A 27,533-nucleotide genomic window follows, 5' to 3' on the forward strand; every position below is an offset into this window, starting at 1 on the left:
TCAGGTTTGAGCGTGCTTCGGCTGCATGCATTTAAACAATTCATGTGGAGAGCATGAGGAGAGAACACACTGGATAAAATGCAAGCTCGGAATTTGTTGAGAATTTTAAAATCTGTATTCATATGCAGAGAAACGTCTCTCAACTTCACTCTCCAGTCTCAGTTTGCTGATCAGACTGTAAACACTGACCAGCACATGGAAAACAAAGTCTTGGCCCGGATATCTGTTATCCTGAAATCCACTGATTACACCAGAACCTCAGAATTTTGGCCATTGCTCCTAGAGGATAAATTGTTGTCAGACTAATAGCCAGTGGTTCTCAAGATTAGCTCAGTTGTAATGGAGATAGAAGAGTCCAAAACCAAAGTTCTATCCAGGTAACGTGATGACAACCGAGTAAACTCTATCCACTGATGAAGACCAAGAGATAAAGTTGACAATAAAAAAGCTGGTAACTGGACCTTGAATGCCCTAAAGTTTTTAATCAAACTATTAGAATGAACTTTAGTGGGGCAGCATAGCTTAATATATCATACTAATTGTTCCTTTTGTGATAAAAGCACCAAATTTGGCAGATTTGTTGATTAATATATTGGGAACAAAACTGGATATTGGGCCATCACAAACTCAGACCCTGGTTGCCGTGGCAGCCATTTTTAAAATAGCCTCACTTTGCGCCGTATTACGTCAACTTCCCGATATGATATCCTGGCATGCTTTTTACCAATGAATTCCTTAGATCTTTTTTCATTAGATAGTTTCATATGAAGGTTTAAAATTGAAAATGAAGCCCGCTACAGCCCCATGAGCCCGCCGGCTGGCTGGTGAGTCCAATGTGTCATGGACAAACATCAGAACGCCAAGGAGTTCATTTATTACAATAACATGCAGAGGCAATCTCCCCATTTTGTTGCATTTTCTTTCATTTGTTATTGTTTTACATTGTCAAAAGACATATTTTCACTTGAACTTTTATGAAATTAATATTTGTGGTGTTGTAAACATGTGAACAGCAGCTTGAAAGGCCCAGGTTCTATCTACTTGTAACCGTTAGCCGCCATTTTGGAAAATTGCCGGCTATGGTCATCAGAATGTGAATATGCAATGGCCCAATATCCAGTCTTTCTCCAAATATATTAAGCTATACATGTACCAAATTTGGTGCTTTTATCACAAGATGAACAATAGGTCAGCTATGCTGCCCCACTACTTCAACATTCTACTACATAAGATTTCTACTGTTTCTATTTGACTAGAAGACATGTATATCCATTGTTACCCAGTGAGACACAGTCTGTGGTACATGTCTGTAGTGCATCCACTGTGACTTAACAAAAAGAAACACATTTAGATTAGAAAAGGTTTTTAGGTAGCATTTGAAATGACTCCAGATGTTTAAGAGTGACATCCAAACAGCTATAAGATGAAAAATGGTAGCCAATGCGGGATCAGTGTGTTTGGTTTACGATGCCTTGAACATTTGGAGGCACTTACAGATGCTTCCTCCCCTTCACGTGTTCCCGTTTTGGCCAAACAAGGTTAAATCAAAACATACATAACACCATCTACCACAGCATGGGGCTCCTCTTACAGCACCGCGTTCATTTCCCAGAGCGCACCGCAGCCCAGGGAGATGTTACGTCACAGCCGGAGTTAATGACTAGCCAAAACAGCAGTCAGGAGCGTTTACTGCAAAGGTTGTTCCGTGCTAGAAACATCAGGTCTGAGAGCCGTGATTGTTTTGAAGTGTGGAGCCAAATGTGTCCGCCTTTATCTGACATCTTGTTTCACATGTTAGTGTTCACGGCAATGTTCCTACTGATGTTGCCCTCCTCCTGCTGTAATGTGACATTTTAAGTTGAACCAGCACCTGAACCACATTTCGAGTAGGATGAGAGGTAATTGTAGAGGGGGAAGACAGAGGGAGACTTGAAAGAGGAAACAACAAGGACAATATGCGAATGATAAAGATATCTAAAATCCTTCCAAGTGCTGCCCTTATGGCACTCTGGACGGCTTTCATCTGGTGCCTATCTGCCACAGGAATGGTTTGCATTGCCTAATGGCCTTGTAGCCTTGTGCACCAGCATTCCCACTCTAATGAAACACCATGTGACAACACTGCAGAATGTAAATCGACAGGGCATGGTCTATCTGAAAATGCTTAAGTGGAAGAAAAAAAAATCTTGTGCTGTGCCTTTTCTGAGAGTGCATTTCACTTCCAGCAAGGTTGTTATAGTTAACGAAAACTAACGAAATAACGACAACTAAAATTGAAAAAACATTTTCGTTAACTGAATTTTCGTTAACTGAAATAAAAATATGAACTCAAACTGCATTTTGTGGTTACAAAACGAACTAAAACTAACTAAAATGATAGTGAAAATGTCCTTTGTTTTCATCTTTGTCAACTTTTTTCATACGTAAACCTTTTGGTTGATATGAAATCTATTTCATCTATCTGGTTTTATGACTTAATAAACTTATTGGGGCTGAGATGGATCAGACAAAGGAAATAAAGGAAACATTTATAGTGACCTTATTGAATCTGGCACCCAACAAATACCCAATTACAAAAAAACTAAAACTAAAAAAAAAACTAATTAAAACTAGCAAACACACTCTAAAAACGAATTAAAACGAACTGAATTTGAACAAAAAATCACAACGGAATTAAAACAAAAACTAATTACAAATACAAAACTATTATAACCTTGCTTCCCAGCCTAAATCAACATTTTGAGAGCAGTGAGAATGAGCTGAAGTCATGATCTGATGTGTATGTGGACAGCCAGGCCTGCAGTGATGGTGGCAGCCAAGCCTATCATTTAGTGAGCGCAGGGAGCCATGGCCGCCCAGATTGCGGCCGCCGGCATTCTCAGTGTGCAGTCAACCAGCGTACCAGCCAGCTAACCAGCCTTACTGGATGCTTCAGGGCCGATCCCCCAACCACCCCTGGAAAGTGACACACGCTTAGGGGTATATCACATGTCGCCCAAATACCCAAGATTCACCACAGAGGATGACAGAAAGGGGTGAGATGAGGGTAGTGTTTGAATGACGGGAAAGGATGGATGACAAAAACAGAAGGACTGGAGGATGCAATGTTTGTTAAAGCATAATTCCAGCATATTACCACCAAATGTGTAGTTTTGGCTGCTATTTTTATTGGTTATCATAACAATGGATTTTTTAGAACGGGAAATATGATGAAGGTCCTGAGGAGAGAAAAGGTGACTGGTCAGACAATCAGTCAGCGTCAATAAGAGCATGGTTGTGTTGCTATGCAACAAGGAATTCACATATCACCGCAGCACATCGAGCCTCAAGTATCACCTCAATGCAAAACATATCAGCTAGCGGCTAGTGTGGTAGCTAGCGTGGATTGTGTTTTACATAAAAAACAAAGTATTATAGTTTACAGAAGGTCTACCTACCTATAGGCTGCCTGAATTTCTGAATGTACTATATTTCTAAATATGCTATTGCTACACTTAATGGCAAAAATTGCACTGATGTGTTGGACTTGAACAAAAATAAACAATATTTTTGTTGCTTAAGCTTATGTATTCAGTCATTATTCAATGGTATACTAAAAATCCATGTGAAAAAAATTACTTCTCACTGTTCTCAGGTCAAATATTTATATGCGATTAAAATGCGATTAATTTCGATTCATTAATTACAAAGCCTCTAATTAATTAGATTAAATTTTTTAATCGAGTCCTGGCCCTAGTGAAAACTACTGACCAAATTTTCTCAAAACATGGGCCAAGGAAGAACCAAATTTTGGACCAGATCTCGATTACGGGGTTTGTAATGCCCACGATGTTTCCACATTCAAACTTAAAGCTCAGAAGAATTCGACTTTGGAAATCGGACCATCCAGGGAGCATGTGAATGCACTATTGGCCTGGATATCTGTGCTCTCCGAATTCCATCATGTTTTAACCAATTTATTTAAAAGTAAAGAAAGGAAATGGACTGCTCCTTGTCTTCATCACCGCTAGATTGTAAATGATCATTCAAGTTGTACTAGCCATTAGAGAAACATAAAAATTGTAGCTATCTTTACTCTTTGGATTACACTTGGAGCTGTATGGATTGGATCTGGCACAGTCAACCATCCAGCAGAGTGTCGGTGCTGCGAGACAATCTTTGAGCTATCACCTTACAAGGCAGGAAGAGACAAAAGAATGACCCCTAGTCAGCACCCTGTAAATGGCCCTGAGTTATGAGCTGATGTCACCCTCGCAGCCAGCCAGCATACAGATGGCCTTCTCCTTGAACAAACTGGACGCTCTGTCACTTTCTCTCTCGCTCCCTATATCTCTCTCTTTTTTAAACAACCGACATGAGACCAGCAGAATTTTCCAGATGACACGGAGTGAGATCTTTGTCATGTGTCTTTGGGCCTTCAAATGTAGAGCTGATTATTCACGGTCAGGAAAAGGAAGTGAGTGGATGACAGAGCAGAGCTGGTCTGCATTAAAAAGCTGACTTTATATATGACAAAATGCTACAAGTCACTTATAACTGGGATGCTAAATGAACCTATGTGCGGGGAATTTTAATGCGAAGGGTAACAATAACAAGTCGATGTATAAAACTTTAAGGGTGGTCTCCGTGGGGTTATCTGGCTCTAACCTTTGAGGATAAATGGAACTTTTCTCCTGCACCCATTGAGCTTCTAAATCTACTCCCGGGTCTGTTAGCGTTTAAGTTGAAAAATGAAATGGACGGATAAATTGAACACAGGGCCAGGTTCAGGGCCACTTAAGACCGATCTTGGGCGGCATTTCGAAACGGTTCAGTCGCTCGCTGCAGACAGAGAGAGGGAGCTGGAGTGAGAGGGGTAGCGCTGTAATGTATGGAGAGAGACGTAGAGGGACCCCAAGGTGAGCGATAAGTGTGTCCACGTGTTTGGCAGACTGCGAACCAAACCAAACAATCAGACAGTGGAGAGGCTTGCATGTCAGACAGAGGAACAGACATGCTGTAAGAAAGCCCAGAGAGCCGTTCGTATGTTCAGAGGGAACAGATGGGGAGGCTGGAGCAGAGCCAGGGATCGATGGAAGGGAGCTGGTAGGCCAGGTCGGCAACTATACATGTCGTATGGTTGATCTAACCCCTGGACCAGATTAATAATTGACTTAAACTGATGGCATTTTAAACATCAGTTTCATAACCGAGGAATGCATCCATGAAAGCGGGGAGAGCAATATCGAGGAAAGGGATTATTTATATCTCGCAAATGTTAGGCGTAAATGGACACGGTTAAGCAACGCTCGCCGCAGCCCCTCGCCAAGACCAATATTGTTCCAGCCGACGGAGCTCCCGGGCTGGAAAGAGAGAGAGAGAAAGGGACCCCCTCCTCAATCACCACCTCTGTCCTCCACTCGGTAACAGCGGGGTCTCCATGGTATCCTTCAATTAGGTTGTAGTTTATGGCCCCGGGGCCCGGCCGCTCTAGCGTGCACAGGGCCGCGATCCAAGCTTTGTCTCCCTCCATCTCTCTTGACCCAGCCACCACCACTCCACAGGGCCACATCTGCTACTGAATGTGACCCCTCCACCACTTCCCTCTCCATCTATCCCTCCTTCAGCCCATCCATAATCCCTTTTCACTCTTTTCACTTTTTTCTTTTATAACCTTCACTCCTACACTGCAAAAAAAGCCAACTTGTATTTTTTGGCCTAAAACAGTGATTTATGTTGGTAAAACTTGGAAATATAAATTATTGACATTTAGGGCAATAATGTAAGTTGGCACAACAAAGGAAGCCAGTTGTCTGCTCAAAAACAAGTTGGTGAGTTGTTGTTACTTATATCTTTAAGTTGGGGTTCACAACAAGGGACAATAGTTCTGCTAACTCTTATTTCTTTGTTGTGAAATTCGGTCATTAGCGAAAGCTAGCGGCTAACTGATGCTAGCGGCTAACTGATGCTAGTGGCCAACTGATGCTAGTGGCGCTGCTTGTTACAGCTACAAGAGTAGCCATTAGCGTATCAATGCTAACTCAAAATTGTGGTTGCAACATTAGCTGACATTTCATAGCGGCGTTACAATCGTGCCAATTCAACACATTGCAGAAGTTAGCAGAAGTAAGGATTAAAAGTTATTATAACTTATAATGTAAAATTATAAGTTAGTACAACAGTTGAGTTGACAAAAATCTGAATTCAGAGTTTAGCAAACTCAAAAACAAAACTTAAAATATGCAGTTTAATTGTCCAACTTAAAATTTTATCGAAGTTTGTTGCCTCGAAATTTTGAGTTCAACCAACTTTTCTTTTTTTTGCAGTGTATTCACTCAGCTCATTGCTTACGCTCACACTGGATCCAACATTTTTCTCTAATTGAGTTTTTTTCTTATTTCAAACTTTAAAAAAATGAAGTACAGAGAGTGAACTGTTATCATTCCCCAGTTATTCATCTAGTCCTGCGAGGGCCATGTCAAGGGACTTCCTCCTTCTGCTGCTGCACACACAACTAATCCGTACAGTATGTATGACATTAGGAAGAAAGTTAGCTACAGCTCAAAAAGAGACTTATGTTCCTTTGGTATGGCCCGCAGCAGACTCTACTACATTTTACACCTGCCTTCTGTGCATAGAGAGAGGGTGGGGGGTTCATATCCCATAACTCATAAGAGGAACTGGGCCATTAAAATGAAATAGTAAGAGAACAGTACAGCACTGTCTGTCTTTAGCTTTTTAGCAGGCTATTTTTGGCCACCCTGCACCATGTATGCCAATATGTGGTTGAACATAACCAGGAAATGACAACATCCATAATTCACCCGAGGGCTTCAAATCCGAGGTAAAAGAGCCTAATGCTAAGTTTAGAGGTGGTCAGTGTAGCTCTGTTGGTTATTTCGGAGCTACATATTGAAAGAGTCACGTTACATTAAGGGCTCACCGCCATGTCGAGGGAAACAAGTAGTCAAATGGACATGTCCGTCTCAAAGTGGTAATCTACAGTGAAAAATATGGCCAATAAGAACAGGGTTTTGATTCAATGGGGTCATTGTGAGACCAGAGCGGGCCTCGGAAGCCAAGTACAAGTGTGGTGTGTTTTTCTCAGGCTTCATATGTTTAGGAAATGGAGAATGAAAGGAGGAAGACATGGTGTACATTTTAAATGAGAAATGATGTGCTCTGATTAGGCGTAAATATGTTTATGAATATAAAGGTATGAAGACAAAGCAAGGACACAAGCAGGAAGACAGAGGAGAGGTGCGTAGGAAGGACACGTGTCTTTGTTCACAAGATCAATTGTTGCTTTCTGTCCATTTGATTATCTGCACCTTATGCTGGAATATGCTACAGAAAGACTGGAAATTAACTGACTTTGTTTCTTTGAGCACTTTTAAATCCAAACTGAGAGTTATTGAGGACAATTCCACAATACGCACTTGTTTCTCATAACGCGTTTTAGGTCTGTGTCTTATGTAAATATGTGACTGTATTTTGTGTTTGCTGCCTCTTGGACAGGGCTCCCTTGAAAAAGAGCTTCTTAATCTCAATGGGATATGACCTGATTGAATAAAGGTTAAATAAAAAAATAAATTAAAAAAAAGTTTGCAAATAAGCTTGTAGTTAGTGTAAGTCATGTATACAGTCAAGTATATGTGGGGTAACATAAACAGAGACATATGGATGTGTTTGCTGCACAAAGAATAATTTTTGAGTTCAGTTTTAAAGATCGCAAAAGCAAAGCAAACGTTAAGTAAAAGAGGACAACGTCAGTAAAGTGCAGAGTGAAGTCTGTGTGGGGCGGATTGGCCCACAAGTTCTGCAAGACCCACAGCAGTTATTGGCAGCATGTTTTGCTCCTCCATGGCTACAGGCATGCACATATATTCATATTGTAATGCACAGTCATGATGCCAGCTGGATAGGCCTCTGTTCATGCACTGTAGCTTACCATATACAAACCAAATTGCTATTTGGCAACTGTTTGTAAATCATAGCTAATGACTTTGTCATTTTCAGACTGCATGGCAGGGAATCTCTGAGAGGGATTCTGACTCAGGTGTAACGGAAAGTCCTGCGTACAATTGTGGCAGACACAGGAGCCGCAACATGTGGCCGCAATTTTTCAAAAGTGCTAATTTGGCCAATTTGGACAACAAAACGTTGTAATGTGAGAAATTTTAGAAAGAGCATTTTACAGTGTTGCGAGTTGTTGGGAAGCAGAAATCACAGTTACTGTTTTGGACTCAGGAGCTGGACGTGAACGTTTGTGTTTTACACACTGATGGCAGTCTTATAAAGCAATGGCTGTGCGAGATTTAACTGCAGACTTCTTTGGCCTACTTCTATTTTTGATGACTGATGGGAGTGAAGGTGGTGAAGATATTCAGATTGTGGTTGAATCAACATTCCTCTCAATTGTGGCTTGTGTATTTTGATTTTACTGATTTGTATACAGCAAAATTGGAGTGTGGCATTATAATTTACCGGTTTAATGTTTACCTCTGCCAAGGAAGTCATGTTTTTCAGCTTGGTTTGTTTGTCAGCAGCATTAAAGAAAAATTACCCGTCTGATTTTCACAAATCTTGTTTGAAGGATGTAGCAAGGGGGGAGGAAGAACCCATTCAAACTGTGAGCTCATCTGAATCACTGAGCTGAAATTATTTTTCACTTTCATTGACGTTGTGAGATAGGGCATCTGTGCTGCATTCATGTGCTGTCAGAATAATTAGAAAAATGAGTTTCTGATTACCTGATCCATTTCCTTTGCTCTTCATTTTCACGTAAATACTGCAAACAGCTATCAACATGCTGTTTAAACAATCTGAGCAACAAGAAAATTCAACCCAACTTCTTTGGAGCATCTATGTTGTTTCCACATTAAGACTTAAAGCTCATGAACACATCAAATTCAGCAGAACGACTTCTCAACTCAGGAAATTGGACCATCTGAGGAGCATGTGAATGCACCATTGGCTTTGGCAGAGGGCTGAGTCATGCCATTCTGCTTTAAAATGTAATTACTGGTGGCACCATAAATCCCCCCAAAAAAGCCCTGGTCATTCTAAACTTGACAGTAGAGTTCACTCCCAGCTTTACTATCAAACCAGACGGGCTAATTTAAAGTTATGCTGTGAAATATTTCCAATATTCCTCCACTCTCATTGGCTCATGGCTCTTTTCTAGTCTTGAATCTTAAACCAGAGTCTGTAGGCCATCCCTAATAGTTTTTACTGCTGCCCTTTTCTTGTGTAACATGGTTTATGTCTTCTGTCTTCATTATGAAGTGATCAACAATCTTTGATTTATAAGGGTAATTTAGCTAGAATCCCCCCATTTCCTGATCTCCTACATCCCAGCTTGTTATAGCACATTACTGCGCCTGCTGATGCATTCTCCCTAACTTTGCAACATTAACTTGCCAGGGTTGGGGTCACCGTACAGGCTCGTAATAATAAGGTACGTTAATATGCTCCACAGAGCAGCGCTGCGACTCTATCACATCTGTGGGTCTAGGATCAGATCATTAATCCGTCATTAGGCGCTTTGGGATGCGGAGAGGTGAGCTGGATGGGTAGGCTGGCTGGTGTTTTGGCTGGAAGGTGTAAAGGCTCTAAGAGGTTTTCCAGAGGGCAAACCTCCTCTTGCTTCGCATTAAAGCCCCTGCATGACTTAGACCACATCAACACATGGAGAGGCAGAGGGGGACAGAGGAAAGAGAGTCTGGCGAGAGACTGTGAGAGTGAAACATGGAGCAGACAGGAAGGTAGATCCAGACACAACACTTCCTCTGATGACAGGCGTGAAGCAGTGCAACTATACCGCAGTGAGTGCAAAGATGAGTCCTGAGTAACATCCCTCCTGTCCACCTCTCCTGACCCCGCCCACCTGTTGCAGTGTGGTGTTCTGGCTGGTTAGGGGCCTATCACAGCTGATAATATATGCTTACATGATCGCCGGCTAGAGGTCCTCTGGAGCGGGAGGGTCGCAACAGGTCGCCGCAGTGCAAATCTCCTGGAAGAAGAGAGAGGAGGATAAAGAAAGAGAGGAAAAAGGCACAATAAAACCATCAGTCTTTATGAGCGCATAGGGAATAATAAACACTCCCTGCTACGCTTCAATATCCACCAGTTTCAATCTGTTGAAAGAGAAGAAGGAGATGAAGGAGTGAGGAGGTAAAGGAGAAACACACTTGCTGTTGACAAAACTGCAGGGTTAAATGTGAATGTAAGTAAATGTTCTCTCTTCTTTTTCTCCTCCCTTATGTGTGTGTGTTTTTTCCCTCCCTCCCTCTCCCATGGTGCCAAGAAACTGCCCCGGCCTCCTGAGCTCTGTGTTGCACATCAAGTGCGGCCGTCCGAGCGCACACTGATGTGCGATTTTCCATCCACTTGCCATCCAAAGTGGATCGGTACCAGCACTATCATTTTCTGTCATTACCCATTTCGGGCCAGACATTGTGCGGAAATCCAGACTATTTTGGCAGTGGGAAGTAAGAAAAAAAAAGAAAAGAAAAAAGTGGGAGAGAAAGAGAAAGAGGGTGAAACTTGTGTGACTGTGACTATATACATATATATATATATATATACTAATATATAAAAAGGTATTAGAGGTCGACTGATATATCGGCCGGCCAATATATCGAGCCGATATTTGCATTTTTTTTACTTGTATCGACATCAGCTGTTACATGTGTGCGTTCGCCGATAATTATCCCATTTCACTGAGCCAACACCAGGCAAGGCTCAGTGCTCTAGAACCAGTTCTCCTGGCTGAGAGCCAGATCAAGGTTAGGCACCGGCTCTGAACCGGCCTTGGAACTGTTGTCGAAAAGGGGTATAGGTTGTGGACTTTATTCAGTGTTTAGTGTTCAGTGTTAAACTGTTGATGGTAGAGGTCGACCAAAACATCGGCTGGCCAATATATCGGGCCGATATTTGCGTGTTTTACTTGTATTATATTCACCGATCAATTAGAGCATTGAGCATCCACGCGTTGAGATGCTGGAGATCACGTGAAGCGCATGCATTGCCCCTCCCTCCCTGGCAGAGAGTGTGTGTTTCTTTCTCTTTCTCTCTACCTCTGAAATTATCGGGTCAACGTGGGGTTTTTAAATGCTGACCGAGCTTACAGTCGCATAGGGCTACTTTCCCACTGTCTAAAAAACCCACATCTGAAAACCGGAAAAAAGAAAAACACATCAAATATGTGGATCATCTGAGGAGCCACAACCTCGAGGCCTAGAACAACATACACATTGTTTGCTATCTAACTGCTAATATGTTTTGTTTGTTTTGTTAATGTTTCTTTTTTGTGTAAATTGAGACTTGTGTAACATTTGTTATCATTGTGTCATTTTTATCATGTAAATGGAGGGAGAAAAGGCAATACTACTTCAAGAACCGGCCCAAAAAAAACGTCAGCACATATCAGGGATCGGTTAAGACTGATGTCAAAATAATCGGTATCAGCATCGGCCTTAAAAAACCCGTATCAGTCGACCACTAACCATGACAGCAGTGAAAACATTTGGGCCAGCCCTGTTAAGAGGCAACGGTAGACAAGACGGGTCGAGGGTTGTTACTCACCTCTCCTGGAACTGTTTGGACGGGATTAGGCCGGCACGGGGGTTGGCCTCTCCCTCGTGTTTGGCCTGCCACCAGGTTGCATCATCTTGGCTCATGATCTGAAGGATGGAGCCCTTCTTGAAGGCCAGTCCAGCCTCCTTACATGGGATGGCTTTGTCGTCCTTTGGGTCGTAGTCAAAGAGTGCTCGCATAAACACCTGGACATACGACAGAGGGAGAAAAAAAAACCCTGTTGTTTTTACGGTAAAAAAACAGCAGCTGTGGTTGCCAGAACTTTACCGTAATAAATACGGTGCAACTTTTTTTAATATTACAGTAAAATTATATTAGCACTGTTGATTCCATGTTTAAGATTGCCATTTTATTAAATTTTTTACCGTATAAATAAAACGTTTTTCCATCAAAAGAAACGCTGTTCTGCCATATAATTGACAAGAAAACACTTTATAAATGCTGCATAAATGAAAGGTTTTACCATTAAATATTACAGTATATTTTTGCTAGAGATATGATGTTTAGTACATTTAACAGTGAGAAGAAGTATTTCTTACAAAAATTACAGTGATGCTTGTATATTACAGTATATTTCTGTTACACACACGATGCCAGTGTATTTTACACGGGAGTAATGTCCCCCCCCCCCCCCCCCCAAAAAAAAAACAACAACTGTAAGAAACACTGTTTTGGCTGATAAATACATTTACAGTGTTTCATTGTTACTGAAACTTAATTAACCCATTTATCATTTTACGGTATTTTACTGTCATGTAAATTTGTCATTTTTAGCAGTTTTTCACTGTAAAATCTACAGACATTTTTTACAGTGTAGATTTAGGGCACAACAGGAAAAAGCAGCGGTTCACTGTAAATGACCTTTCCCTCCATTGCGTAAAGTGTGAACCCCAAAGGAAAGCCACAGCAGCAAACACAGAAGGTGCCTCACCAATGCTCAGGGTGATTATTCTAGAAAGGTCATTGCAATCAGAAGTTGAACACCTGCAAACTGCAGGCCAAGGTAGTTTCTCCATGTAGTTCCATCAACACTTAGGATGGACTAAGCCCTGCTGCCATCTTCCAAGTGTGGTGAGACTTAACATCTCCTGAGTCAGAGGCTCCAGTGAAGCGCTTTGTTCCACACGCTGACGTTCTCCAATTCCAAACATAATCTAATATCAATCGTCTTTCACATTAAGGAACAAACCAGTGAAGAACCTTTTTTCTCTTTAACCCATTAGCATTACACCCCCTTGTTTTTTAGAGTGCTAGGGGTGGGGGACAGGGGGTGTTTAGGGGGAGATAGCAGGTCAGCCGTAGATGTCACATAGCAGTTGTATACATCGTCTTAAAACTGGGAACCTGAGGGTTAATTTGACATGCAGCTCAGCACCTTGTGTCCAGTTGTTCTAGTCATTAATATGAAATGTAAAAAAAAATAATTAATAAGTGAATAATAACATTGTAAAAGTGAATTAGGGCTTAGAACATTATGAAAGAAGAACATGAAGGCCAATCCCTATGGGCTGCTGAATGTAAAAACATGTATTACAAAACTCAAGCTGATACGTTTTGAATATTTTGCTTACTTTCTCACATTCAGCCAATGTTTGTCATATTTGAGACCACCAACTCTGTGTATATTTATATATTATACTATCTAAACTATATTTAAAATGTATGTAGATAACATATACATATAAACACATAGATCTTTATGTTAAATCTAAATCGAACTATTATATTTAGATCTAAATGTAAAATCTAGACATAAATATTAAATCTAAATGCTAAATCTAAATCTTATATCTAAATATTAAATCTAAATCTAATATCAGTATTTGACATCGTCAGGTCAGAGGTCAAGAGACCCCTTTTGAAAATGGCGGTGTCAGTTTCTCCCCTCGCTAAAATTGAGCCCAACTCTAGAGTGCTATTTTACCTATTTGCCAACCAAGCCATCAGGAAGCACGCAAGAATTTAAAGCCAATTTCTATTTGAGCAAAATTCTGAAATTACAACGTCATGTGACGCCATTGGGCCTGAAAGACTTTCCCGTAGACTTACATTAGGAAAGATGTCAGTAAATTCTGCAAAATATCTAAATTCCCTATCAGAATTTGATTATTTTAGTCCGATAACATTTGAAAAGATGAGAAGAGCTGTATGATGTGCTACACTGGAAGTAGCTGGATATCCATGTTCTCAACAAGATATTACAACATAGTTAGGACGGACAAATTCTATAGATCTTCTAGTTTTATATGTTAACTCAAAATGCCACTCAACTCTTGACACAAACTGTTGTCATCTCTAAACTTGACTACTGTAACGCCCTCCTGACGGCCTCCCAGAACTGCACAGTAAAACCGCTTCAGATGATCCAGAACGTGGCGGTGCTCCTGGTCTACAACCAGCCAAAAAGGTCACATGTCACACCGCTGCTCATCCAGCTCCACTGGCTACCTGTTGCAGCCCGCATCAAATTGAAATCTCTAATGCTGCCTATAAAGTTGTCTCCGGTACTGCACCTACCTACTTGAACACCCTGATATAGGCATATGCTACCTCACGACCATTGTGCTCTTCCAATAAGCGGCGTTCTGGCTCTACCCCCCGTTGGTCCAAGGCAATCCAAAACTCTTTGCATTTCTTGCTCCCCGTTGGTGGAACCACTACCAGTTCCTACCAGAGCAGGGCGTCCCTCTCTACCTTTAAAAACCTCCTGAGACACAGCTCTTCAGAGAGCATCTTCTCTCCTAGCACCACACCACAACTCTACTCCTTAAGGTTTTGTCACTAGCACTTATTGCTGCACTAATGCTTCTTATTTCACTATACCTTGATTGTTTCACTTTTTTTCCTGTAAGTCGCTTTGGATAAAAAAGCGTCTGCTAGAAGAAGAAGAAGAAGAAGAAGAAGAAGAAGAAGAAGAAGAAGAAGAAGAAGAAGAAGAAGAAGAAGAAGAAGAAGAAGAAGAAGAAGAAGAAGAAGAAGAAGAAGAAGAAGAAGAAGAGAAGATGAAGAAGAAGAAGAAGAAGAAGAAGAAGAAGAGAAGAAGAAGAAGAAGAAGAAGAAGAAGAAGAAGAAGAAGAAGAAGAAGAAGAAGAAGAAGAAGAAGAAGAAGAAGAAGAAGAAGAAGAAGAAGAAGAAGAAGAGAGAAGAAGAAGAAGAAGAAGAAGAAGAAGAAGAAGTTGGCCTAATTTGTTTTGGCAGTGGGGGTGGACACAACTCATCAACACAAAACACGTTGGGTGTTTTCAGTGGAAAAATCTCTGACAGCTTTTTCCCGTTGTGGGCGGCAAGCTGCAACCTAAAGCACCTTGCTGCTTCTTCTATCCAAACTGAGTTCTGTCATGATGAGTTATCACTCTTAACACCTCGGTACACGTGGAAAGAGAAAAGAGAGGGAAGGAAAGAGACAAAAAACAAGGGAGAGGGATGGAGAGATTACATCTTTCGATGGCCTAATGATTTAAAGAGTGCTTTGTGCCATGTAGTAAAATTATGTTTCAGACAGAGATGTTTTGTTTGGGTCATAACAGCCGTTTTGGCTGCTAAACCCTCGGATAGAATACACTCATACATCTACACACTCTTCCCTTGGCTCGGTTTATTTGGCCTGTAGATGCTCAGCCACTTAGCTGCCTGCTGATGCATCTACACCACCTGATGTAAGCACACAGGCTGTTCTCATGAAGGAGTGTGTGGCACAGCAAGACTATTGTCAAACAGCAAGACAGTTTCAACGGGGTCATCCCTATGTTGCCTAGGTCCTATTTTCCCAGCTCGGGGAACATAGGACCCTTTTTTAGAAAAAAAAAATGTCCTATGTTCCCCGTTTTTCCCAAAAAGGGTCCTATGTTCCCCTGTAGCAATACAAACCGGGGGGTTTTCCAGAAAAAGGGTCCTATGCGGTAGACTCTCAGCATGGCCAGCAGGCCTACAGTCTCATGGCCCACCTTAGCTCAAGCAGCCCAAAACTTAAATTTGCACAGCAGCTACTTTCTGCTTACTTTGCAGTTCCTTTTTTTGCTTTTTAAATCTAGAATTACTCATGTTTTTATATTCCCACCCCTAATCATATTGTCTTGCATCGAGGCTTAGCTTTTTCCTTTTAGGGTTAGGGTTAGGTTATTTGCATATGCGTGTCAAACAGCCCATAGGCCTGTTTGCCATGGAGTTTGGCAGTAATGGTGGAAAAAGTAACAGACCGGGGAACATAGGACCCTTTTTGGGAAAAGCGGGGAAAAAGGGTCCTAGCGGGGGACATAGACACGCTCCTGTTTCAACCATCACACGATGACAAAGGACATAAGTGGCCCACCCTGTCCTGTACACCTCTGTTACACAAGCAGGGTGGGCTGCATTGTGAATAATGACAAACCGCCTTCGACCCTGGAGCTCAAACCCGCAGAGTGGATCCAGCCTCTGTCTGCTACTGATAGATGAGCGTGTGAAAAATGGTCTATCAGCACCCCAGTGGGTAAGAATGATGGTATGCTGGTAGGAGTGGCAGTTAAACCAGCCTCAGAATGGATGGCTACAAGCTACTGTTGACTGGTGCAAGAGTCCACATGAATGGAGATGATCTTGTTCTACATGTGACCTCATCATTTTTACATTTGGTACCAATAGGAATGTGGTTTAGCTGATGTGGAATGTTTGGACACTCATTACTCATCTTCTCTACATTTTCTTTGATAAAGTTATTTAACTAACATGTGTTAAACATTTAGTATCTTAACATTAAAGTTGCTTTCAGACAACAAGCAGTTGCCACCGCCGCCTTCATTTTAAATGTAAACATGATTGCAGCTGTGGTGTGGCTGTGGCAGCAAACACAGTGATGACATCGGAAGCTTTCTGCTTTTGGTTTATAGTCTGTTGTAGTCCAAATACAGCTGTATCTCAATAAATTAGAATATCATGGAAAAGTCCATTTCCAGTAGTTCAAGTCAAATAGCCCCAACCAAGTATTGAGTCATATAGATGGACATACTTTTCAGAGGCCAACATTTCCATATTAAACAAAAATTGGTCTTTTGTAATATTATTTTTTTGGGACAGTGAATTTTAGGTTTTCATTAAGCTATACTCATTATTATTAGAAGAAATTAAAACAATTAAGACATGACATGTTTCATTCTGTGTGTAATGGTTCTATATAATGTGCTATTTTCACTTTTTTAATTTAATTATTGACATAAATAAACCTTTTTATGATATTCACATTTACTGAAATGCACCTGTAGTATTAACCAATCATGTTTGCTTTGGTTGCATACAGGTACAGTCTATGTGAAGAGTAAACGAGGTGGTATTGGCCCAAATGCAACCTTGGGACCTATTGGCTGTGATCTGATGACAATTTTCAAAAAATCGATCTCCGTTGATATGGAGAAAATTGTTTGAGATTAGACAAAATATTACCTTGTTGCTATTCTGACTGAAAGGAGTAGAAGAAGGACCTCACTGCACCGCACGGAGGAGGAAGTCTTGGTCTGGATATCTGTTATCCAAATAACCCTGACTACACCAGAACCCCTGAAATAATGGCTACTGCCCCCAGAGGCTAAATCGTCCTCAGACTAATAGCGTATAGGTTCCAAGACTGCTGTCTCATGAGTGAGCACGGCTCTTTGTTGCTGCATCTGGACTTTACGCTACTGGGGCAATGACAACTTCAAAGTCTGAATATCTGGTCTAAATACAAACAGCTTTTATAGTACAATTTGGCAAAACAGGCTTTATTAATCATGGCATATTGCTACCATTTCCATTTTTAAATTACAACTGCTCTACTAAGCTAGCCTGGGTATACCCATACTAGCGGCTAATAGCCCCGCTACCGTAACGCCGGTGATCTGGCTACGAGCCGGCGAACAGCGGAGCCGTCGAGAGACCCTCAGCAGCTTGTTTATTGCCCATAAAATCAGTGGATGTGTGTGGCTGAATGACATGAGGGGGAATAAAGCGTGAAAATAAATAATCTTGCAGAAAGCGAGAACTGGAGAAGCAAAGCAGCAAGCAACACTCTCTCACAGACACACACACAACAAACATCCATTTCTGTTGCTCTACATACGTCATCTGGTATAACTGATACGATTGGCTAAGAGCTACCTACAGACGCTTTTGATAGACATTCTAAGCGCCCAATAAATGGCTCCGGAGGATTGTAAACCACACCTCCTCTACGGAGAAATGAACGGCTGGTTGCCAGACTAGATCTCATTTGAGATTAGTCTGGTGTTAGCCAGGCTACTACTAAACTGCATGATTGTTTTATAGAAGGTGGACAGCAGCAGCCTGTGCTGTACAGCCTGGTAGGATCACAATATTGACTCTGCTGGGCTTCAGACAGTCGCTGTCAACTTAAATCTACTTTTGTTACTAAGTACTGGTCCCAGTCTAAGGTGCTATATTTGTTTCCAGAAAAAACTGCAATGAGTAACGCTGCCTCAGAAAGTCCAAACCCCAAAGTGCAGGTCAACCTCACGCCCAGTCTTTGACTCCAACTACAGTTTACTGTGTTTCTCAGGCTTACGGTGTTTGAGACAAATCTACATCCTTCACACTTATTCTGTCACTTCTCATTGCCTCTAGTACATCTGCTGAAACCCTGCTCGCAAGTTTGGCTCTAAAAGGTCAGGGTTGACAGTGAAGGTGGAAGAAGTGATAGACAGATAGTGACCTTTAAATGTAGGCTCTTTAAACCTGTCTGGTAGTTGCTCTACATGGCTTTAATTTTGGAATATTAAAGGTCATTTTGGTTATTAAAAAAAGGGTTCGTATTAACTTTGGATGTGGGTTCGTTTTTTAAACATGTTTTAATTCCTCACAGTAATGTATTCATTCATTCAATAACATGCCTTAGTCCTACCACTGCATTACCATTTTACAGTTCACTTCTTCCCTTGTTCATACATCATTTCTTCACTGCGACTCCAGTGATCTACAGTCATGGAAAAAATTATTAGACCACCCTTTTTCTTCAATTTATTGTTCTTTTTAATGCCTGGTACAACTAAAGGTACATTTGTTTGGAAAAATATAATAATACCAACAAAAATAGCTCATAAGAGTTAAAATTGATTAGCCATTTCCATGGTTTTCTGCATAATAACCAAAATCATTATCAAGAACATCATGGAAAATGGCTACATATCAGCTCTTAAATGAAACTCTTATGAGCAATTTTTGTTGTTAATATTATTATATCTGTCCAAACAAATGTACCTTTAGTTGTACCATTCATTAAAATTAACAATAAATTGAAAAAAACAAGGGTGGTCTGATAATTTTTCCATGACTGTATATCAAACAAAAAGCCATCATGCTGAAGCAGAAAAGACCTGTCCCTGTTTTTAAGTGGATGAGTGTAACCCAATAAAGATAATGATAACCCCAGGACCAGACCTACCTTTGGCTCCTTGGCTGGAGCCTCCTCCTTGGCTCCGGGGACAACTTTAAAGGTAATAGCTCCTTGTGACTGGGCCTGTATGTTGGGAATGATAAGATATATACATGAGTTTAGGTACAAATAAAGGAGGGGGACACACCACTCATCTGTCCTGCAAATATCTCACAAAGCACCTAATCCAATGAAAGTCACATCGTGCAAAGCACTGTTTGATTTTTCAACAATGGAAGGGTTATTAGGATTGGATGACTCCACTTGGCTGGGATAGAGAGTGTGTGTGGGGGTAAAAGGAGGAGTGTTGAAAGCTATCATCAGCTCGGGAGGCCTTTGTGTCTGAGTAGGCCTCCTGAGTTTGAGAGACTCTCTCTTTCCTCTCCAGTTGTCCTCCCTGGCAGGCTTCAGGCCAGTGGCGGAGCCTATTTGAGGCCTGTGGCCGAGCCTGCTTGGAGGAACTACTAAGCATCAATCTCATCCAGGGGGACCGTGTGGCTCGATGCATGTGGTCTAAAGGCCAGGAAAGACTTGTAGAGAAAGGCCAGTGTTTGGTTTTCAGCACTGCGATTGGAGGCACATGGTCCTGGGTGAGTTAGGGGAGGTTTTTGCCATCACAAACAAGGAATGTTATTTTCGCCAAGGGAGTGGAGCTGAAACACAGGATAAAGCCTTGGACGGCACGCACACACAAGCCCGAACGCTGTCACACACACACAACAAATGAGGCTTACCAGAATACGAATGATTTCCTCTGGTTTCTTGTCATCCACAGGGATTCCATTGACCTCCTTCAGTTCATCTCCGACATGAATCAGCCCTGCCACACACAGACACAAAGTTTACTATCTACAATCGCTCTGATATTCCATTATTCTAATGTCCTATAATAAGTGAGCTACTGTGTAAGGGTCCAGTGCTCACAGAGCCTGGGGATGTGTACAGTACACCAGATTAATGTTTATCGGCGTGGTGGCATTTCAGATTGGAGAAGAATCAAAACATTATTGTCCGCACATGTGGAAATTTGCCTTCGGCTTTACTGTGGCAGAGCTGAAAAACAGACTGGACACAATGAACACAAAATCAAACAGAAAACATGTGGACAACAAGCAGGGCTTTGCAGTATACGTGTCAGTCATGTTCATATTTACAGAACAAAGTGGAAAAGGACACGTTATGGCACAGAACTGGTGTATTCAGGTGCAAGGATAATTCTTCTTTGGACGGAAGCCTGTTGTAGTATAAATCACTGGACAGATGTTTTGGGAGGCAAAAGAAGTAAAACTGACCGCTTCTGTCGGCGGCTCCTCCTTTCATGATCCGGGCCACGAGGATGGCTCCTGTGTGTTCGTCACGTCTTATCGTTGCTCCCTGCAAAGACATCACAGTGAAGAATATCAAAGAATTGGATGAACTGCACTGATTTCCATTCTGCTTAAAGCTGCATTGTTCAAATGCCAAATTATGCTCGCCCAAAATGACAGTAAGAGGTATCTGGTTGAAATTCAAGGACGTGGACTGAATACAGGATGCTCATTGTTACCAAAACGGCTGATTTATGATTACTTTTCCAGGAAAAACTGAATATGTCATCTACACAAAAAAATCTATGGCGTCTTAGGGGGTGGACGCTTTTCATGTGTATTTTTCTAGACCAAATTAGGGCATGGTGGAGGTGAAAACAGTTGAGTTCACACAATATTAATTTCTTAAAAAATAATATGGTACTCTTCTGGGATCATTGTACCTCCCACCTATGTCTGTACTAATAGGAAAACCAAATGAATGAACACAAGTACTGACTTTACAAGTACTGTAATCTAAATGCTTTGGAAACGGGTTGTTGGGTTCAGACACAGAAAGTGACAATTTTAAGGTGTAAGCCAATGGAAATTCAGTACCAAGGTTTTATTGGTTTGGATTTTCCATTAGTTTTAGTTTTAATTTCGTTGTGATTTTTTGTTTTCAAATTCAGTTAGTTTTAATGTTGAGTTTAGTTGAGTTTTTAGAGTGAGTTTGATTTTTTGGGAAAATGCTTAGTTTTTGTTTAGTTTTTATTAGTTTTAGTTTTGTTGTAATGTGGTATTTGTTGGGTGCCAGATTCAATAAGGTCACAATAAATGTTGCCTTTATTTCCTTTGTCTGATCCATCTCAGCCCCAATAAGTTTATTAAGTCATAAAACCAGATGGATGAAATAGATTTCATATCAACCAAAACAGTTTTTGTATGAAAAATGTAGACAAAAAGGAAAACGAAGGACATTTTCACTATAATTTTAGTTAGTTTTAGTCAGTTTTGTAACCACAAAATACAGTTTCAGTTTGTTATCGTTTTTTTTAAAAACTCTCGTTTTTTATTTTTATTTCAGTAAACGAAAATGTTCTTTCAATTCCAGTTTTTGTTATTTTGTTAGTTTTCATTAACTATAATAACCTTGGTCAGTACAGGGAGTGAGGTGTGTGTGACGACAGGTAGGGCGCCTGTCAGGTGGGCGGGACGGGTGGCGGATGGGTCATGACCCCGATCATATAAGTAGGAGATGTCCGTTGTTGTAGGTTATGTCTAGAAGTAGTGTTCTTCAAGCCGAACCCTGTTCTTTTTCCTAACCAAAGGATAGTGGTTTTGAAGCCAAACCGTGAAGTAAATGGTTGTGGTGGCTTGACCGAAACATTTGACAGCATTAACAACGTGTTTACAACAGCGATCGTGATGTTTAAAACAGCGATCGTGGAAAAGTGTACATCAGATGCCACATGTCACATTTCCTACTACGGTGGTTCTCAACCTTTTTTCAGTGATGTTCCCCGTGTGAAATATTTTTTCAGCCAAGTATCCCCAACTAGGACAAAGCATTTTTGGTTGAAAAAAAAAGACTTAAAAACAGAGCGCTGTGCCATCAGTGTCTGATTTATTAAACTTTAGAACTGATAAACACATAGAAAATTCAAACATTTGAAAAAATAAAAACAATTTCAAACATTTTAAATGTTAATAATCCGTTACTAAATTTATTGCAAATATTTCTCATCACTAAAATGTAGTGATTCAAACTAATATAGTAAAAACAGCGAGCATAAAACCATTTAAAACTATAACTGCTACGCTTCAACCACGACTCCATCTTTGAGTTTTCAAGTGATTGATGCCAGGTGGCATATGACAGGTTGGGTCCAACCATCCTGGTATGGGGGGACACTCTGGGTTTTTAGGATCAGGAAATTGAATAGCCTACTATTTTTAAAGGATTTTTGCATGGATGCTACTTTTTAAATGTATATTTTAAAATCTCACGTCACCCTGGAGTGCCTTCACGTACCCCCAGGGGTACAAGTACCCCCATTTGAGAACCACTGGTCTAGTATATCATATGTATCGAACGGCAAACGTTTTCGTAGGAAAATCATACTTCATAGTTCTAAACGCTACCCATCGCTAATCACGGTGGCAGAAGACATCAACAATCTGGACAAGCAGGTACAAGGCAGCAGACTCTAAACACACACAGTCGCTCAAGCCTTCCCTGTCCTCCTTTATGGGCTTGGTGGTCAGCCAAAGAGACACACGGAGAAGAGGATAGTGTTTCAACTTCCTTATTTGAAATGACAGTGCTCAGCGGTGATGCATTTACCAGTAAACCCAACCAGCCTCTTCCTTTTAGAATAAAACAATAGGCTTAATGGGTGCCAACCTGTCATAGTCCTCCTACAAACACCATCTCGGCACCAGCCTGGCTGGGATTTAGGATGGAATAGGATAACAAACTGTAACCTAGCGTGTAGTGTCATGGTTGCTTGGACCTGACGACCTGCACCAGACAGATGCACCGTCTAGTCGACACGTAGTTTGTCGGGGCTGCAACTCATCCTTCCACCCTTTTCTAGCTGCTATTCCCATCAGCCCTAAAATGTGTTTTTATTTCTGTTGCAAAAAATACAAGACTTCCTCGCCCAGCTCACCAGTCGTGCTTTATTTCAGCTGTCCTAGTCCATTGCCGCCCAGGTCGACTGCCATGTGTCACGCCGCTCCGGCTTTTGTCATGTTCCTGTTTGCCGTCTTTCGACAGGCCCAGAGTAGTTCTGGCTGCTACCATCAATGGGAAGCACAGGAGGAGATATCGAGAAAAAAAACAGCTCCTCAAAGATCAAAGGGGTCTCTGGTTTGTGCCACTTTGCCGATGCCATTATCATGTCATCTTGGTTGTTTGCACGACCTATTCACGCTTAATGGTTTTCCTTCTAGATAATGGTTTCTTCAAGGCCTTTTGGGGTGTGGAGATGGGGAAGGACATTGGGATAAGACAGTGGTGGGGTCTGCAGAGAGTTGTGGACCTTAATAGAATAATGAAGCTAATTATAGAAACCCGAGAGGTTGCAGTAGGAGAGGAATCAGAGGAGCGGGTCAGTGAGAGGGTAGGCACTGTCAGACCCCAGTGTCAGGGTTACATATAACCCCACAGTGTGACTTAAAGCAGCTGGATGTGATGCAATGACCCCCAGACAGACAGAGAGGCCTTGTGTGTGTGTGTGTGTGTGTGTCTGAAAGAATAGAAGACTGCAGGGAAAGAGACGGACTGTGACAGACAACAGGGTGAGATGGGGAGTCTGCAGGAAATCTCACAGGAGTATTCAGACATGTGGTCATTAACTTTCTCTCTGCTTTTGCTTTCTGAATCTCCTTTTTCGAGCTGGCTTATGGCCAACGGTATGATGGATGTTTTTATTGTGTCCCCTGAGCTCCCTGGTGGCTGGTGGCAGTCTAAAGGCTAACTAAACAGCAGAAAAGCAGCCTTGGACTGGGAGTTTGTAACGACAATAGTCTGTCTGCATGAACTCCACAGACGTGCTTGGCCACATGTCCATGCCTATCTATGGAATCTGCTCACATATGGTGTGTAGATATAAATCCTGTTTTGACACATATGGCTTAAATCACATGTTGAAACCCTGATGCCATTTAGAAACACCACTTTTATGACTTTTATTGCAAGTGGCAATGGTGATTATAGAGCAGCACATTTAGCATGCAAACACCAACGGATGGGGTCGTGAACCCAGATCTCCGGGAAGCTAGGAGAACACTTTATCCCATTCAAACCACCGTGCTTTATGTGTTTTTACACCAGTAGAGAAACAAACTCCGGTGTCAGTGGACAAATTTGCCCATGCTCATTTTCCTTTTACACCTCACTGACTCTGTACGAGGAGTTATTTGAAGCTGTAGTTATTTTAAAGACTTTATTCGTTGAGATTCTCATCTGACCCACTGCCCTTCAACGTGATGGGCCTACACAGGCAGGCCAAGGCAGCAGCCAGGGAGTAGGGGATTTATGGAGGGAGGGGGAGCCTCTCTTCATAATCTGGCCAGCCCCACTCTGAACTTGAGCCCCGGTACGGTAGCCAAATGAGCTCTGTCTGATAAGAAAAGCTAAGAGAGGCCAAAACGCTCCAGTGGCAAAATGAGCGAGCCAGACTGGAGGGTAAGTGGAAGACCAGAGGAGAGTGAGGACTGACAAGCTGACTGGGAGGGAGGGAGGGGGGGGGGGGGGGAGTAGACAGTGGGAATCTAATGAGAGTGTGAGTGAGTGAGTGAATGAATGAGGGGCTACAAGGAACAAAGAAAGTGACAGGGATAGAGATAGAAAACACCAGAATACTGGTATTGTTTGGAGAGAGATTTTTCACTGGGACTGATATCCATCTCAACCAGCCCTTTACCCATGTATTATATATATTCAAATATTTCTTTCACCTATAAAAGCAACACATTTTGCCAACCATGCTGAGCTGTTCATTATCAAAACCTAAAGGAGCATTTTCATGACTGTCAAAAAAGAAAAAGAACACAACTTTGTAGGATTGGAGTGGTTCCATTTTACACAGATTCATTTGTAATCTCTGTTTTTTTTTAAATTTCTGTTTCAAACTCGACTCCCAAAAGAAAATTGATCGACCAATGGGCATGTTGGCTTCTATGCTTATGGTTACCTATACCAACTTTTCCTGCATAGGTTCACAGAGACAGTTAAGTTTGTATTGGCAGAAGTATAACACCAGCTAGAGGTGGAAAATGCCATAAACTATATATAAAGATGGACAGCCAAGTTCACTAATGCACAGACTCTGGCTCCAAATGCACAAGATGGCAGCTCCCATATTAGTGAAATGTTGGCTATAATACAGTGGGAGGAAGTGGAGACGTGTCCTCTATTCTTTATAGAGTGTAAGGTAGAAGCTGAGAGAGAAAGAATAGTCTTTTCTCAGTGTGAAAGCAAACAGGTGTGAGAAAAGGTCAGTCCACCTCAGTGAAGGCACTCTGGCAGATAATGTAAAATGCCAAAAGGTAGCTGAAGTTCAAATCGACCACAGACTGTCGTAATAATCAACAACACCTCAAGTATTCACATTTTTCTTTGACCATTCCAAAGTTCTATGGAACCCCATTTTTCCGGATCCTTGATTATTTCGAGAGCGCCACACTTCTTCCTCCACCTCATTACAATGTACAGTCCTCCAGGGGTACATCAGCCTCTCCTGGAGGCCTGACGAAAGCCTTGGAAGCACTGAGAGGCAGCTGGAACAAGCAGGGCAAATCCAACATCCTGAACTCAGCATCACCTCCCCCTGTGCCTTGATACCCTATGGGTGCTATCATCAGCATCCAGCCATGCATGGCCTCTAATGAGGAGTCCCTGCTCTGTTAAACAAATACATAAACAGTCAGGCTACAACCTAAATAAGCTGTGTGTGGGTGTGTGTGGCAGGGGGGCATGCATGAGGACAAAACAAGGTAGGTAAAGAGCCTCAAGCACCAAGATGGGCTTCCTGGTGAACAGCTAAGCATTAGCACGGACTGATGGTTGGGTTTACAGCAAGCCTTCAACGCCTACTGGCACATGGAAGCCATTTCAGGCACTGGAAACAGTGCAGGAAGTCAGAAGGGGAATGTCTACGTCTGTCAAAGCACATACACGCATGAGTGACAGCATGTGTAGGTGTGTTTTTGCGTGCACGCAAGCGTGTCTGCGTGTGTGTTTCTATGAGGGCTTCTACCTGAAGTTGGGCCAAACTGGCCCGAGAGAAACCTCAAAAGACTGGATGATTGATGCTGGACAGTCACTAAGTCTGATGAATGGGCTACGCTATGTTAGCAATTAGAGACAAGGCGCCACTTAACCATCAAGTGGCTCAACTGCACTGTTTGCACGGAAAAAGATAGCATGGCGTGCACACATGGTAGGGATGTTGTTAAGGGCTGATTCTCCCTTCCTGTTGTCAGACATTGCTGCAGTTTGCACTTCAGATGAGTATAAAAATAGACTCAAAATTCTCCAGAAATGAAAGGAGCAGAAGGGAAAGAAACACAAAAATAGAGACAAGGAGGGGGTCATCGTGGACTGAGCAGGGCCTCCTAGCTGTGGTCAATTAGTCATCAGTAAGCCGATCCGAAGCCTCCACTCCTGACGTGATCAGCTCCATATGCAGCCGCTGCTCCTAGTTCTATTCCTCCATTTCTAACACATAAATGCCTCTGATTGTTATTGTTGGGCTGGCCAAAACGCAACGGCTTAGTCTCTGCTGTATGATGAGGAGAACTGGAGCGATGCTTGTCCGTATCAAGCCATCGCCCCTCCCAGCGCATGCATTGGAGCACACATGCTGACATGGCAGCCACATTAAGTATGTGATGACAAATGGCTCACACCTCATACAGCGCCGAAAAAAGGGAGAGAATAGGGACTGAAATTTGGATCCCGTCATGTATGAGAGTGTGTTTATTAGAGGGAATGGAATGGAGGCGAGGTTGTCCAGGGATCTGTCAGCGCACAGTAGTGCCATGAAACTTCAGCAGATAAGGAGTAAGACAAGCTGAATGTTGGATGTCTCATCATGTAAGCTTGGCTGGGATTGGCCACAATGAGGCTCTGGCAAGCAAAGTCTTTATGGGGCAATTAGAGTGCCCTCTGGCTGATGGACTGGATGGATGGCTGGATGACATGATGGAAGCTGGCTGGCTTGTACCGCTGCTTGTATGGATGACGAGAGGGCTGGCTGGACGTCTTGGCCCGGCTCATCACACGTCTCGGGGTGTATAGGGCAGGCTATGTGTGGCCTGTCTGGTAGAAAAGAAGGAATCCGAGGATCTCTTTACCTTAGCCGTGGCCACAACTGAAGCCACTCCACAGTTCCCAAAACCCGCCAGGGAAAACAAGCACGGTGCTCCATTTCAAACACACGGCCCTCGGCCCGTAACGACCACTCAAAACATCGGCCCGTGAACCGAACCGAACACTGTGGCATTTGACAAACATTATTTCTCCTTCCAAATTGAGAGCGACATGGGAAAACAAACGCGAGTGGCCCGGGCAGAGAGGCCGACGTGTTTTGACATGATGTCACTTAACAGCAAAAGTGTAACAGCGACAATAAACTCCTGCCGACCACTGTGTTGACTGCTGTGTTTAGAGGTATAAATACAAGTGTAGTGGAAACACATGCTGGCGTTCTTCACACCAGATGTCGACCATGGAAAGAACCAAATACAAAGTGGGA

The 27,533-nt window shown here is 42.1% G+C and overlaps 1 protein-coding gene across 1 annotated transcript in view; it reads right to left on the reverse strand.

Annotated features, from left to right (window-relative positions):
• mpp7a (MAGUK p55 scaffold protein 7a) overlaps positions 1-27,533 on the reverse strand; it is a 209,685-nt gene that overhangs the window by 51,531 nt on the left and 130,621 nt on the right. The window contains exons 7-11 of the mRNA XM_059326847.1: positions 20,272-20,353; positions 19,714-19,799; positions 18,989-19,063; positions 11,569-11,765; positions 9,930-9,994 (exon numbers count right to left, since the gene is read on the reverse strand). Coding sequence (XP_059182830.1) covers positions 9,930-9,994; positions 11,569-11,765; positions 18,989-19,063; positions 19,714-19,799; positions 20,272-20,353 — 505 coding nt within the window. The remainder of the gene's footprint in view (positions 1-9,929; positions 9,995-11,568; positions 11,766-18,988; positions 19,064-19,713; positions 19,800-20,271; positions 20,354-27,533) is intronic.

This window comes from Centropristis striata, chromosome 23 (assembly GCF_030273125.1).
Source record: "Centropristis striata isolate RG_2023a ecotype Rhode Island chromosome 23, C.striata_1.0, whole genome shotgun sequence".
Lineage (NCBI taxonomy): Eukaryota > Metazoa > Chordata > Actinopteri > Perciformes > Serranidae > Centropristis > Centropristis striata.